The sequence below is a fragment of the Delphinapterus leucas genome, chromosome 3 (assembly GCF_059928025.1).
Source record: "Delphinapterus leucas isolate spDelLeu-1000000601 "Yukka" chromosome 3, BTC_Dleu_Yukka2, whole genome shotgun sequence".
In the NCBI taxonomy this organism is placed as follows: Eukaryota; Metazoa; Chordata; class Mammalia; order Artiodactyla; family Monodontidae; genus Delphinapterus; species Delphinapterus leucas.
Window position 1 is genome coordinate 102,886,119 of NC_143131.1, and position 15,055 is coordinate 102,901,173.

The following is a 15,055-nucleotide window of genomic DNA, read 5'->3' on the forward strand; positions in this document are numbered from 1 at the left end:
GGGGAAAGACAAATGTTATTTCTTCTCTTTGAGGTGTGGACAGAACTCCGGCGTTGGGAAAGCGCCAGAGCCGGTCAATTTCACACAGCGAGTCGGTGCCCTCCGCCCACCGACTTCTGTGAACGCCTTGAAGAACTGGGGGCGGGTGTCTAATTCCTTGATGTGAGACCACGCCTGGAAGGGCTGCCACGGTCCAAGGCGCCAGGAGTAGGTAAGGTGGGTGTGGGGCTGCGCTCGCACCCTACACCTCGGACGCCAGGTTTTGGGGAGAGGGACCTATACATGACCCTTCGGGGCAGCCCCGGGCAGCCAAACGCAAATAAGCCTCGTCTGTGTCCCGGAGCAGTTGTACCACCAGACGTAGCTCTGGATACTTGCCTTGTATGTCTAAAGGGAGAAGGAGCCAGCCCCCCAGGAAGACAACTCGAGAGTGGGTTGGCTTAGCGCTGGGCGGTGTGAGACTCCATTGCAGCCGCCTTCCAGCCCCGCGGCCAGGCCTGAGTCCCGCCAGGACCAGCGCCCTTTAGAGACCCTCGGTCTCACGCCTCCCAGCTCGCAAAGCCTGCCTCCTCCGCCGCCGACTGAGGGTTTCATTCCAGCGCGCGCCCCGCTCCGCCCCCGACTCCCCCTTCACCCCCACCTCCGCCAAGATTTATGTGAGAGATTGCGTGGAGGGCTAGTCGACTCTGGCACCCAGCAGTGCTCCTGAAAAAACAGAGCCCGGGAAAAGCGCAAACCCGCTGCGGGGACTCGGTCCTCTCGCCTGGCCGCGCGCGCCCGCCCGGATGCGGACACCAGAGCGCGTGCCGAGATGCGTTCCGGTTTCCGCGTTTCCACTGCTTTCAGGACCAGGGCGGTGAGCCGGCACCTAGAAAAGACATATCATGGGCAGAAAGAGACAACAGGCGAACGGGAGACGTCACGCCAAAAAAAAAAGTGGGGGGTGGGAGGGAGGAGGAGGTTTTTGTGCAGGAGAGGCGCACGAGCTGTGTGTGGATACAGCCGAGTTAGAACTTCCTTCTCCCCTCTCCCCTCCCCTCCGTTCTTCTGGCCTGCCTCCCGCCTCCCCCCCACCCCCACCCCCACCCCCACGCCCACCGCTCTCTCTCTCTCTCCCTCCCTTCCTCCCTCTCCCTCTCTCTCTTTCTCTCTCTCTCTCTCCCCCCTTCTCTCTCCCTCTCTCTCTCTCTTTCTCTCTCTCTCTCTCTCTCTCTCTCTCACACACACACACACACACACACACACACACTTGTAATTTGTGCTGTCGTAAAACCCACGTGTCCAGCGGGGAGGCTGCCAGAGCGTGGAGCGGAGGAGCCGGGACGCGGCAGCGGCCGAGCGCAGCAGCCCGCCGCGGCTTCGGCGCCCGGGTCCGCCCGCACTCCCGCGTTCAGCGTAACTGTTCTCACGCCCTCCGCAGGCCTCTACATCCCTGGCTTGCGGTCCCGGAGGGTCCCAGGCGGGCGGATCTCTAGGGCTCTGCTCCCGCGCTGCCCAGGGGCATGTAACGTAGCCGGGGCGCACACTCTGCCGCACACTCACCAAGACACACGCACGCACGCACGCACCCGCCGGCGGCTCCGAGTTTTCAGGTAAGCGTGGCTTGTCTAGGGCTGAGGGTCTTGGACCCGGGCAATAGGAGGCTGGAGGTCCTGCGCTGGGGGCGGGGGGCGAGACTGTCCCGCCTCCTGGCGCCGGAGGCCAGCGCGGCTCAGGCGCTGCGCCACTCCAGTTCGGGTCGGCTCCGGGCGGCGGCAGAGGGTGGGGGCTGCGTCCTGCCGCCGAGTTCTGCTGGGAAGCGCCCTCTCTCCGGGCTTCAACAGTGCCGGGTGGGCGCTGGGCGCCTCGGGCTGGGAGGCAAGGCAGGGTGCATACAGCTCCCCCCGCGCGGCGCTGCGGCTTCAGAGTAAACTTTGCGCCCCAGCCGAATTGGGAGGAGGGAGCCTCCGAACTGGGTTGCCGCCGGCGGAGCCAAGGACTCAAAACTCTCGCTCCAGTGTCTTGGCGGCGGTCTTCCCCGCCCCTCTCGCACCAGGCCCTGAGTCCGGCTCACGCGCACCCTCCTCTTTGCCCTCTGCCCCCAGTTTGAAGCGTCGGACATGCTGAAGCCCGGAGACCCCGGCGGCTCGGCATTCCTCAAAGTGGACCCAGCTTATCTGCAGCACTGGCAGCAACTCTTCCCGCACAGCGGCGGCGGCCCGCTCAAGAGCGGCGGTGCCGCGGGTCCCCTGGGCGCACCGCAGCCTCTCCAGCCGCCGCCCCCCCCGGAGCGCACTGAGCCCCAGCCGGACAGCCTGCGCCCGCGGCCCGCCTCGCTCTCCTCCGCCTCCTCCACTCCGGCTTCCTCCTCCACCTCGGCCTCCTCTGCCTCCTCCTGCGCCGCGGCGGCCGCCGCCGCCGCCGCGCTGGCCGGTCTCTCGGCCCTGCCCGTGGCGCAGCTGCCAGTGTTCGCGCCTCTGGCCGTCGCCGCGGAGCCGCTGCCCTCCAAGGACCTGTGCCTCGGCGCCGTCTCGGGCCCGGGGCCCTCCAAGTGCGGAGGCGGCGGCGGCGGCGGCGGCGGCGGCGGTGGCGTCGTCGGGGATGTCCGGGGCGCCCCGCGCTTCCGCTGCAGCGCAGAGGAGCTGGACTATTACCTGTACGGCCAGCAGCGCATGGAGATCATCCCGCTCAACCAGCACACCAGCGACCCCAACAACCGTACGTAGCAGCAGCCCGCGCGCTCTCTTTCGGGGCGCTGGCTCCGTCGAGCGCGGGCGCCGGTCCGGGAGGCAGGTCGAATGAGGGGGACACCGGCTTGTGGGCTTTCCAGGCCGCGGGCCCGCACCTCTCAGACCACTGTAACCAAAGTTTTATGGGTTAGAGAAGGAAGGAGAACGGTTGGGACGGCCGGGTGACACCTCTGGGTTACCTCTTCCCCCTCCTCCCATTCCCTGCTTCCCAGCTCCGAATCTTTAAGACCCGAGTTGCTCGCGGACCGGAGAGTACAGATCACAGCCCTCCCGCGGCGTACTTCGCCTCGTGCGGGGCGGGTACTAGCGGCGCGCGATGGGAGTGTCCGGGGACCGGCCCGGCCTGGCCTTAGAGGGGACAGGGCAGGGACTGTCAGCGGTCCAGGGGAGCGTGGATTCCAGAGCTAATTTCTCCTTCTCGCTATCTTACCTCTGGGGTTAACTGCGTCAGCTCATTTTCGGACCGCGGGGTTGTCGGGGGACCGGCCGGGAGCTGCTTGCTGGCCCGGCCTCGCTGGAGTAGGAGTTTTGGATGACACTGGGTCAGTCTCTCCCTGCAGGCAGGCATTATTCTTAGGTTTACTATTTATTTTAGAGAAGAAGGAAGAGAAAAAGAATGCCAGTTGCTTAGTGAGAAAACATTTCCGACTTCAGGGCAGGGTCGTTCCCTGCGGATCCCGCATTCTCCGTGCACCCTGCACCCTGCAAACGTTTACAGTCCGTAGCCACGCTTGTTGGCTTAACGTATTTTTTTAAATGAGGGTAACAGTAATTTAGTATAAGAAGCTTGCTCTTCTTTTCCCGAAATAAATGACAAAATGCCTAAATTAACATCAATTTTCTTCTAGCTTCCGTTCCTGTATTCACAGTTTCAAACTCTTGATCCCAAGTGTAGTTCCATTTTCAGGTTTTGAACCAAAACTCTACATGAAGATCAAGGATGTGTCATTTATTTTTTATATCCAGTTCTTTTTGGTAATTTCAGAAGTTATGCTATGTTTACACTTAATGTGTTGAGATAAATGCGAAGTATACTTCCAGAGACCCCAGGAGAGAACATTAAAGCAGGTCAAGAGTTAGGTTGAAAGCAATACGGGATTTGAAACAGCGCTCAGCTTCTTTCTTCGTCTCATTCCTTCATCTAGCTTCTGTATGAGGAAAGTTAATTGTAAATGTATATGATCATTCTATTTTGAACAAGTTCCTTCTTGCAGAATGTCTACTAATCCGTGAGCTTCTTAATTCGTTGTAAAAGCAAAATAACTACAGGTTGTAGTTATTTAAAGGACTCCCAAATGTATTATTTTGATTAAAAACACTGAGCATGACCCTAGTGATTGAGGTGTATTAATCTTTTCATAATGGTTGGAGATAATGGTTCTAATGGAGATAATTATTATTAATAAAAAGAGTAGTTGTGTTTACTTTTTTCCTTTCTAGAGTCTGAGGGTAAAGTATTTGGTTTAAAATGAGGGTTTCAACTCAGATTTGCTCTGCAGTTAAGAAAATTCCTATATTTCAGAGTTCCAGAAAATTTTATAAAACTATGTTGTCTTAATGAATTTCAAAAAATACTTATCTCCTACTGAATTTCTTGATTGTGTTTTTTTCAAAGCAGTTCTTTAAAAATGTAAAATAAAAAGATAAGAAATGCTTTCATAAAAGGTATTTCTTACCCCTAAGTGAAATGTAGTCACTGTGGACTGAGAGTGCTTCATCAAACTTGCAGTCTTTCTTCTGAATTAAATTAGTGCTGGAAAAGACACCAGCAGTGTACCCCAAAGCCCCGGCTGTGCGCTGAGCTCCATGTGCTGTTTACAGTGCAATCTTGAGGTTCAATACATTTTCACCAGAGAAAAACCTAGACTAATCAGAGAAAGAATTGGGACAGATTCCTAATTAATATGTGCCTATTGAACCAGTATATTGTCTAGCTACCCTTTTTCGTGGCTGGAGGAAATGAATTATGATTTATTCAAATTATTCCTATTGTGTTAATCTTCTGCTATCTCCTTTTGAGTCGACTGGACTGCTTCAGTGTGCAAAGTGCAGGGGCAAGGACAGGAGAGAAAGGAAGTCAGATTGTCTCATTAGAGTTACACTTCACATTGCTGTCTAATTAAAGGGCAACTGAGAAAGAAAATAGAAAGCTGAGGCAGCTCTCCATGTAATGCTGGGAGACTAGGTCTGCCATGCTTCCAGGAACTTCTCTGGGCAAGAGTAGGCATTCATTTGAAACCATGAGATGTGTTTTACAAAGATGAAGTGAGAAGCGATTGAGTTTAATCTAACTAGGGGATCAGAACAACTCAGAAATGCAAGCAGTGCGAAACTGTTTTTTCCCTTGGCAGGGAAAGTTGATATATCACTTGAAAGATGGTGAATAACAGCTTTTCCCCATTCCCAGGTTGTATGTGGGTCGGGGGTGGGGTGAGAGGCGGGCAGAAGGGAAGCACCTATTAATTTATCAGGCACAGATCATCCTAGTTTTCCTTTTAGTCTATTGCCCTTTCCCTCTAAAAGAATTCTGTGAAGTGACCACTCAGCATTGCTTCGTTTTATTACTTTGTATTTAAAAACGTATTGAGTCGTATTCTCTTTTTCTTGCAAGGCAAAGAAAGGGGCCTCCGTACTTCTCCTTTTAGAAGAGTAACTTTTTGCCTGGGATCAGCAACCCAGTAACACCTGTGACTCAGTAGCACCTTCACCTTGAAACTTTATTGCCACCTATGGCAAATGCCATAGTGAAGGGTGTTGTAGCTCTCTGTCACACATAAAAAGATTTAAAACCAGCAGAAACTATACAAGCTGGCCCGGGTGAGCTCTTCCAGTATATATCCAACTAACTCCGTGTATGAAGTTATTCTATGATTGAAGTACACTTTCCACTGAGGCTCTCAATGCTTACTTAGTTGCCTCTTTTTTCATCTCTAAAGTCAGGTGGAGCTTGTGTAATGCAAATGGGGGATGGGGACCTTTCTTCCTCCTGTATTACTGCCCTCATTTGCTGCCGGTTTGCCTGAAGCCATTGATTCCGTCAGGCTCCGTTGCGGTGGCCTCTTCTCGGGTTCCGGGAGCTGTGCGTTGTTTGAGACCCTGTCACTACGCTTGAAAGGTATTGAGCAGCGGCCAAGGGGAGCGCCGGACGTTTGTGTTTGTTCGGAGACAGCCGGCCGAGCCAGTTAGCTTTTCATCCCCCACCCCCCTTTTTTTTTTTTTTTTGGTTAAGACATTCCTCCCTCGTATCTGGGAGAGAGCAGGGGACTAATTCCGCCTGGGGTCTCTCTGCGGAGAATTGAGTCGGGGCAGTCCGCAACTTCCCCAGCTGGAGGTCTCTATCTCCTCCGTATTTCGGGGAGCCCTGCTGCGCAGGGAACAGCACCGGCGTGTGCGCAGGTGTTGGAGTGGGGCCCGAGGCCCCCCTGTTGGTGGTGCCATCCTTTCCAAGGGTTTGAGGAGAGATATTGGGGAGAGAAGGAAATCTGGGGTTTGTTTGGTTGAGAGGTCAGGGAAAGAGAGAAAAGGAGGGCGAGTGTTTACTGACCCTCCCTAATCTCTTCCCACCCAGTTGGAAAATGCAGGTCCTGTTTGGGAAGCTCCCGAGCCCAGTAACCCACCAGTGGGATTCTCCTGATGCCAAGGCACAGTCGCTGCGCTACTCCCCGCTGTCAATGGCCAGCAAGCGACTTAGATTTCAGACCTGGTCTCCGGTGGGAGGGAGGCTCGGCGTCACTGTGTGGGCTTTTGTGTTGTTCTCTTTTTCTTTTTCTCTTTGCTCTCTTTTTGTGCGCACGCCCAGCCCCATCCCGTAACACACATAATTTAGCTATTTTACATCATTCGTTATCTAGCGCCCTGAAACTGAACATAGAGCCATATATTAGATTGAGGTTAGAAGAGGTGGTGACTGTTTATTTAAGGTGATAAAACGGTTCATCAGCAGTAATCTCCATCGATATGTGCCACCAGAAGATGAAGGATGAGGGGACAAGCCACAATTAATTGCCCTATAGTTTTGTAGGAGAGAGTGGAGCCAGCCCACACCCGCTTCGATCTCCTCTCGCGCCTCCTATTCATCATCTCCGCAATGTATATGGCGGCCTCGCAGGGGCAGGGGCCGGCGAGGTTTATCTCGGCGCAATATTCTCTCACCCTCACACACTGGCGCTGCCATTTAATTTATTAATACAGTCATCAGGAGACAAATAAAACCCACATTTCCTCCCTCTTTCTTTCTCTCCCCCTTTTGTCTCTCCCTCTTGGTCCCAGGGCCAAACCGGCAGCCAGGCCGAGCAGGGAAAGCCCAGCGCGTAGGGAAGCCTTAAACTCTTCTAGAGAGAGGCTCCCAGAAGGTTCCTGGGAGCTGGGCCGCCCCGCGGGGTTAAGACCACAATCGGTTCCCCTAGCGGGCCTGCCTCGCCTCTAGACCTGCTCCTAGACCCGCTCCTGGGAGCCTAGAAGACCCCTTCCCGCTGGCAGGAAATGGGCAAGGCCTTCAACATACAGCTTAAGTGCTGGGGGGCCTGACGCCCACCCCGTGCACGGTCCACCGCCATCCCAGCCAGCCAGTGGCTTGGCGCGGGGAGGGCTAAGCAGGGAGTGCGGGCTGGAGGGGGACGTGGAACTCTGGTGCGAGAGACTCCCAGCCACAGCGCTCCGCCTGCCCTCGGCCCCGTCGGCCAGCGCCCTCGGCGACCCCAAGGCCCAGTGCCCCCGCCACGAAGCACGCGGAGCTGCCAGCAGGCGGCACTCCCGGGGCCGCGTCGCCGTCACCGGGTGGCGATCGATGGGCGCTGGCCCCCACCCGGCTCGGCCTGTGGGACAGAAGGCCGCGACCTCGGCGGCGGTCGCAGAGAATTTATAGCCGGGCGGTTACCGCCGCCCAGGCGGGGAGACAGGCTTTTCAGCTGCTCCTCGGTTGCCTTCCCGGAGGATACGTGAGGGCAGGCGAAAGCGGCGGAGAGGCTTTGGGGAGCGAAGGCCCAGCGCGGCAGGCGCGTCCCGAGGGTCCCCGCTCCGCCTGCGCCCACGCGCTCCTGCCCACCTCTCCAAAAGGCAAAAGAGCCCTGAGACGTTTTATATTTCGCCTTTCCTAGAACGAGAAATGAGATACCTGAGAACTCTGGCTTGCTTTGCCCTCTTTACCTTAAAATAGATCCATTTTCAATTACACAAGTCGCACGTGCCCTTGTAAAAACATTCGAACAATACAGAAGGATAAGGAGGGAAGAGTGAGAGTCTGGTCTTCACTCCACTTGGCCTGGCCTTCTGAAGCCAGTGGGTGAACTAGTCTATAACTTAATGATACCTCCTTCTCTTACTCAGAGACCCATAAACAAAGAGTATTAACAGATCTATTCAAGAGAGAGAAGAGAGCATGATCTCTTACATTCCCTAATGCTAAAATGGCATTTCGAAGTATCTTGCTTGGGGAATATAATATCTCTCACAGATGTAGACAACATTTTATGAATAATAATTATGAAGTTGTGAAAAAACTTACCCTGATTTTAAGAGAAAATAGGAACATTTGTTTGCCTCTTCTTTATGAATACAAATAGATGTACTATGTATTGTTTGGCCTGGAATGCTGTATCATGTATATAATACATACGTATTTTTTATGTGTAGTTTAGGTATCTAGCCCACTTTTTTCCTCAAATCTTTTCATGTAGGTGTTAGTGGCTTGCTGTCTAGAAAACACTCTGCTAGAATGTTTGTCCACTTGGGCCACATTTGTCAACCCCAGCTAATCAGTTACTTGTTTTAGTCGTCCTCAGGCTCCTTTGGGACCCCGAGACATAAGTCAGAAGCCACATGTTTTCAGTGGCGGAAGTTTTGTATTAAGAAACAGTAACGTTAGGATATAACATGTATTTTGACATAGCCTTTCAGGTAGAGTATTTTGAAATAGCATGAAATGGTTTATAAATGAAGAAAACCTATACTGGATGGACTAATGATGGTGGGTTGGCCTTGCCTACCCTGCAGGTGTTCTTCTACATATTGGGAGAGCTTCAGCTTGTCACTCTGCAGAATGCTGCTATTAAATATTTCAATACTTCATGGAGACAAATGAAATTTAATAAGTTGAAGAAGTACTTTAGAGGACTTCTTAGAGAAAGGACTAGCCATACTCTATCGTGCATAACAAATAACAGGAGTGTGCTTGTTGTCTGTGTGGGTGGTGGCCGGAGTTGGCACCTTTCCTCATTTTATTGCTGATGTAGTGGGTGTGACGTTACAGGTTGTGGAGATCTTGTAAGTTGACAGAATCTCTGGTATGGACTGTTAGGGAGGAAATACCAAATGCTCGTTCTTCTCACCCTTTGTTTCACTGAGCCAACCAGAAAGGGAAAGTCTGTTAACTCCCTGGGGTGATTTATTTTTATTTTTATGGGCATATTGCCTTTGCTTATTGTCATTTGTTTTAAGCTATTTTTGCTAAGGTGCTGAAAGCTCATTTCTGAAGTTAGGCACTGAAATTCAAAATTATGGACATTATCTACTTACTTTTCAAATCATCCTCTTACATTAACCTCCCCAAACCCAAGAGTGTGGGAAAAAGAGAGAAATCTCTTTAGTTCAATCATGCTACAACAGTTTTGCAGCCCCCAAATAGTGACTTCAGTGAAATATTTCAATTATATTGATTGAGTTATGAGTTTGGATATAAAATTCTCCTAGTTTTCATTAATCTTAGATCTCTAGGTTTGGAGGCTTTGGAGTCAGGCAGACCTGATTGTGAATCCTTCTCAGCCACTTTCTAGTTTCTGATCCTTGGTCAAGTTACATTGCTCACGAAGCCTCAGTTGCCTCATCTACAAAATGGAAATTGTGATATTTAGATAATACGGTGGTGGTTGTTTGGTTGAAGGTAGGTGTCTGGCACATAGTAGGCACTTGGTAATTGTGAGTTTTTATTGTCTTTCCTTCTATCCCCCCTTTATCTTAAGGTTTTTGTTTTCACAATCAGAAGCTTGAGAGGGTGTGTGAAGTGTCTGCATTCTGGAGGAGTTGACTTACGGTGAGACTGCCTCCTTCCATCTAGCCCTAGGGTCAAAAGCAGAGCCTGGCACAGTTTTGACATTAGTTTGTCTTGCTGAAAGAGGGGTCCTTTGTGTGATGGAGGTCCAGGAGGCATGGCCACTTCACTACCTGCAGAAACAGGTTGCTACTTTTCACTTGAGAGGCCTGGGGACACCCTCAAGAGTGACGTCAAAGGTCCCCTCATTCCCTGGGCTCTTTTGGGGGAAGTGGAGGAGTAGCTGCCGGAGGGGAAGGCGCCGTGGGCTGGAGCCCTTCTTCACTGCAATAGGATACTCACCTAGTCAACCTTCAGTTCGCGGTGAAGCGAATGGCAAAATGGTATCGCACACCATGCTGGGTTGCGATTAGGTGTTCCTCGAAGGTTCCTCAGTGACTCACTTTTCACAAGTTCTTTGGGCATTTCAGTTGTTCAAGCACGGATAGGGCACACCCAGGGCGATCCACCAGGACTAGCTGTGACCAAGGCTGGGCGCAGGAGCCCAGAGGGGGACCCGCCGCCTAGCGCTGGCGCATCCGCTGGTGCCCAGCTCTTGCCATCTCCGCCAGTCGGGGCTCGCCCGATATCAGGCCCAGTGCCACAGGGCTCTGTTGCGCAGGGGCGCCGTGGCTCCCCAGGGAAGCTGGGCCAGGGAGGCCGGTTTCGCCGGCGGGCGCCGAGGCCGCCTCCCAGAGGCCGGTCCGCCAGGCCAGGGCGCAGACACGGCGGCTCCGCCAGGCCCATTAATAACCCGGAGGGCGCTGCGATCCGACAGCATGGTCGCCGCGGGCCTGCTTCCCGCGGCTGCTTGACCTGTTCCTGACCAGTTTGAGTCGAGGGACACTGGGGGTCCACGGCCGGCCGCCCCAGAGGGTGGGGGTCCCCTCGCGCGCCGGCTGCTCTGAGGAACATAGGAGAGAGTAGGCTTTACTACAGCTCTCACTTAATTTATAACGCAAAATAATTGCATTTAGCCTCGGGCTCAACCGTCTGGGCAGGATTTGGGGCCCTCTCCATTGAACCTTTATCCTCATCATTAAAGACCCATTATCTTGATCGTTAAATTTGCTGTTGGTTTTTTTGGGGGCGGGCTTCCGGGAAGAGCTTGCACGCAAGCACAGGGCACCCCAAACCCGACAGAACAGCACCCCCTTTCCCTACCCGTCCCCACCTGGCCGGAGTGCCCGGAGCGGGCGCTTCCGGGGCGCTCGAGAGACCCTAGCGCCAGTGCGCCCTCTGTGGCCGGGGTCTAGAACTGGGGCTCCGCGGGGCCAAGGCTGGCTCCGCCCACTTGCGTGGACGTTCTCGCGGGAGGGGAGCGTGGGTCGAGGAGTGGGGATGGCGTGCAGCGCCGGACCGATCGCCCTTATGCTGTGGTGATTTTGAAAGTCTCTTCTATAACTGTAAAGAAAGGAAAACCAGACATACCCTGGCGACCAAGGTAGAATCTCTCCGAGATATCAGGTTGGTCGAGAGACCGCCTTTTCTCTTGGTACAACGATAAATACACTTTGAAACACCACTGAGAGAGAGAACCCGAGGGAACAGGGGAGAGGGTCAGAGGGAGCTAGAGGCAGAAGGGAAGAGGGAGAGAAAGGGGCAGAGGCCGGGGAGAAAAGCCGAGAGCCATCGGTTCCTTGGAGACGACAACGCCGTCCGCACCCAACTCGGGAGGCTTTTGGAGGCGCCCGGGGGCCTCGACCCTGTGCCAGATGGATTTGGGTGCGACGAATTCCAAGGGAGCGCGTCGGGTCACCTCTCCCCCTGCTCCCAGTGGCCTCGGCGCCCTCCGGCGTCACTTCCCTCGCAGGTGGCTCACCCGGGCGGGGATGCTGTTGGCACGGGGTTTACCCGGGGTTAACCCTCTCCCTTTCCTCCCTTCCTCTCGCGTGTCTCCGGCAGGTTGCGACATGTGCGCAGACAACCGCAACGGCGAGTGCCCCATGCACGGGCCGCTGCACTCGCTGCGCCGGCTCGTGGGTACCAGCAGCGCCGCGGCCGCCGCGCCCCCTCCGGAGCTGCCCGAGTGGCTTCGGGACTTGCCACGGGAGGTGTGTCTGTGCACCAGCACCGTGCCCGGCCTGGCCTACGGCATCTGCGCGGCGCAGAGGATCCAGCAGGGCACCTGGATTGGGCCCTTCCAGGGCGTGCTCCTGCCGCCGGAGAAGGTGCAGGCCGGCGCCGTGAGGAACACGCAGCATCTCTGGGAGGTAAGTGGGCCGCCACCGAGAACCTTGCCACCCAGCTGGAGCTTTGGCCGGCAAAGAGCCTCCCTTGTTCCCCAGAGGGTAGTGGAGGCTCGATTTCTCTGGTCACGCAGATGCCTGGTATTTGCAGCACCTGCAGTGAAGAGGTGCAGAGCCAGGCCCAGCACTACAGCAACCCAGCCAGGAAGACAGGGCTTACAGGTTTCTGAAGATGGAATCACCATAACAAGCTTCCATTCTAGCTGTGATAGATTTGACTGTTGTCTCCCTTGATCTTGAGAAAAAGAGAAACACCTGAGGAGATAGAACAGAAGAGGCTGGGCATTGGGATGTGAGCTAGGTGAATTTTGTGTCCTATTTTAAGCTCTTCCAACATGTTGTTTTTGTTTTTGCCCACTGGGCAAGAAGGAACATAAGCATAAACAGGAGGAAGGAGAGTCAGGTTCATTTTCTCAGATAAAAACAATTTGGTAAACGCTGAATGTGAGAGACTGTAACATGTTTCACAACTTTCAAAGTGCCCAAAGTAAAGCAAAATCATACTGTGAATCAGATACCACAAATTCTACTTCTCTGACAAAGTACAGTTATTCAGTCTTCAACAAGGTACTGTAGGAAAACTCTGGGCAGTTTGGTATAACCCAATTGATAGTACTTCAATGGTACAATTTTACCTGATGCTATTACTTAAAAGTCAACAACGTATCTGAAAACTATTAACCTGAGATTTGCCTCAGATCTTCATGGTTGATTATTGAGGTCCATTCCGGAAGAGACAGACCCTTAATGTAGGTTTCCCCCACAACAATTTTAGATACTCCCACCATGGAGAGTTATTTATGAAAATAAAGTGCCAGAAGTCTTACTCTTAAGCAGTATGTACATCTGACTGAGGCCAGGCAATATAATGGAGTGGGATTTGCCAGAAGACAAACTTTTTTAAATGCAGGGGCCAAGCTGGCATGGACCTTAAGGCTCCATTAATGGCTCATTTCTGCAATAGCTTGCCCCCCACTCTTGGCTCAGTAGCCTGCAAGATGATCATTTTTCACTGCAAGTTGCCTTATAGTCACTAACTCATGCGATTCAATAATCCACTCAGAATTTGCTGAGCACCCACTCTGGCCAGCACTATAACTTGGTCTCCAGAATGCTTGTATGACTGTTGGCAGTGGGTACTAAGGCCTGTGTCTGCAGAGCTGCCTTTGATTAAAGGGGAGGAACTAAACCTATGAGCTCAAAGCCAAGCAGCCCAAGATGACCACATGGTGGCCACTGGACTGTGTACCCTACAGTTATCCACTGGTGCACTGCACTGTGCCCAGGCTCCCAGGTTCCATTTCACGCCTAAACTATTGTGAAATTATTACTGGAAAACAATTATACATTTTTAATCTTTCAGAATAGAATTCTTGAATGAGGAAAAATGAGGCATATTTATGTTGCCAAATAGTTTTTTTTTTTTTAAACAAATTTTATATAGGGAAATGGGGCAGGAGAAAATGGTCAATACACTGAGTCAAGTTAGACTTTAGAGCTTTTGGATAGGAAAAACTGACATGTGGGAAATAAAGCATCTGGTTTTGAAATATTTTCTAGTTGGTTTTTGTTTTTGACTAATTAGTTGTTACCTCCACTGTGGTTTCAAGTTTATAAAACAATTCCAGTCACTTTTCTTGTTCCAGTGGTATTATTAGGAACTCTATACCATACAGTTAAAGATCTGCCAGTACTTTTCTGAGGAAATCGTAAAGCAATTGCTTAGTGGTACAGATTTGTTCTATCTGAAAATGTTAAAACTGAGCACTATTACATTGCCCTCTGATGCCTTGGGTTTAGTGCCTGTCTATTTTTAGAGTGCCAGGGGACAAAGCCACAAATATGAAAAAAATCCCATAGCTTATTGTGGTTGTTGGTTTTTGTTTTCCTAAAAGGCTTTGAATGATTGGGATGTTGGCAGGAGACCACTGTACAGATAGAATATGATGATGTATAGCAATACTGAAAACTGTGGAGCCTTTTTTCTGCACCTTTACTTGTACTTGATGAAGTTAAAATTCTGTTGTAGCAAAGAGACTGGGGAATTTAATTAGTTTGTTGTTGTTGATGATACTTCGGTGGATATAAAGTGAGTTTTACCTGTTGTTTAGGGTATGTGAGTTGAGTGTGTTGGGGGGTGGTACATAGACTTGGTTCTGTGTTACAAAAAAAGACTTGCTGAGTTTATGCTTGAATGATCTACTTCTAAAAAGGACATAATCTGTTTATTTTTATCATCTGTAAGAATAGTTACAATAACATGCATTTAGGGGATTGAAGGGATATTAAAACTGAGGCCATGTAATATGTATCAGACTCCTGGGAGATCATATAAATGTAACCGACCAGGGTCAGGTAACTTAGTGCCAATGTCCATGTGTAAGATAAAATACTTATTTAATAGGTTTCAGAGTTTTACTAGTATAATTATTTTTAAGATATGAAGTGTAAATTTATTTTTAATTTTTAAGCATTATAATTTATTATTTTTATAAAATGTGACCATTTGAATTGTTATATTTATAACAGAAAATTCTAAATGTGGGATTGTTCCTCAGATTTTAGTCTTTCCTTTCAAATCTAAATTTTATTGTGAAAAAATTTTAATTATTATATTTTTTATATTAGAAAGAATCAGTAATTGGAATACACTGTAGGTCTATAGGAAACTTTTGGCAATAATTGTTTAATGACTCATGTAATAATTATCCATTTTGAAAACATACTTTTAAAGATATCTTCCAGACTATCAGATCGACATAAAGCAGATCTTGAAAAAATTAAAAGCAATCGATCATTACTATTTCATTTTAAAAGTCAACTGGAATCGTTTCTCTTTCTCACATGTTTTTTCAAGTCACTTGCAGGTGAAGAAATGTCTTTATATTTAGAGTTCAATACTCAGGTCCTGATGGATCTTACCAAGGTTACTTATCTTTATTTCCATACAATAAATGGATTGCTAGTCACTGTTTCCAAGTAGACGATGGATTTTTGTTTCAGTTTACAGTTCATTGTTTTTAGTAAGGTTGTACTTTATTATACACATGAAG

The 15,055-nt window shown here is 50.8% G+C and overlaps 1 protein-coding gene and 2 pseudogenes across 2 annotated transcripts in view; 1 reads left to right on the forward strand and 2 right to left on the reverse strand.

Annotated features, from left to right (window-relative positions):
- Positions 1–676: 676 nt before the first annotated feature.
- On the reverse strand, positions 677–2,101 carry LOC149749629 (uncharacterized; annotated as a pseudogene).
- Positions 1,978–15,055, forward strand: part of PRDM6 (PR/SET domain 6) — a 99,357-nt gene continuing 86,279 nt past the window's right edge. For both annotated transcript variants that reach the window (XM_022588676.2, XM_089909232.1), the window contains exons 1-2: positions 1,978–2,697; positions 11,659–11,966. In XM_022588676.2, coding sequence (XP_022444384.2) covers positions 2,100–2,697; positions 11,659–11,966 — 906 coding nt within the window. In that variant the 5' untranslated portion in view covers positions 1,978–2,099. The remainder of the gene's footprint in view (positions 2,698–11,658; positions 11,967–15,055) is intronic.
- LOC149749630 (uncharacterized) lies at positions 10,343–11,386 on the reverse strand (annotated as a pseudogene).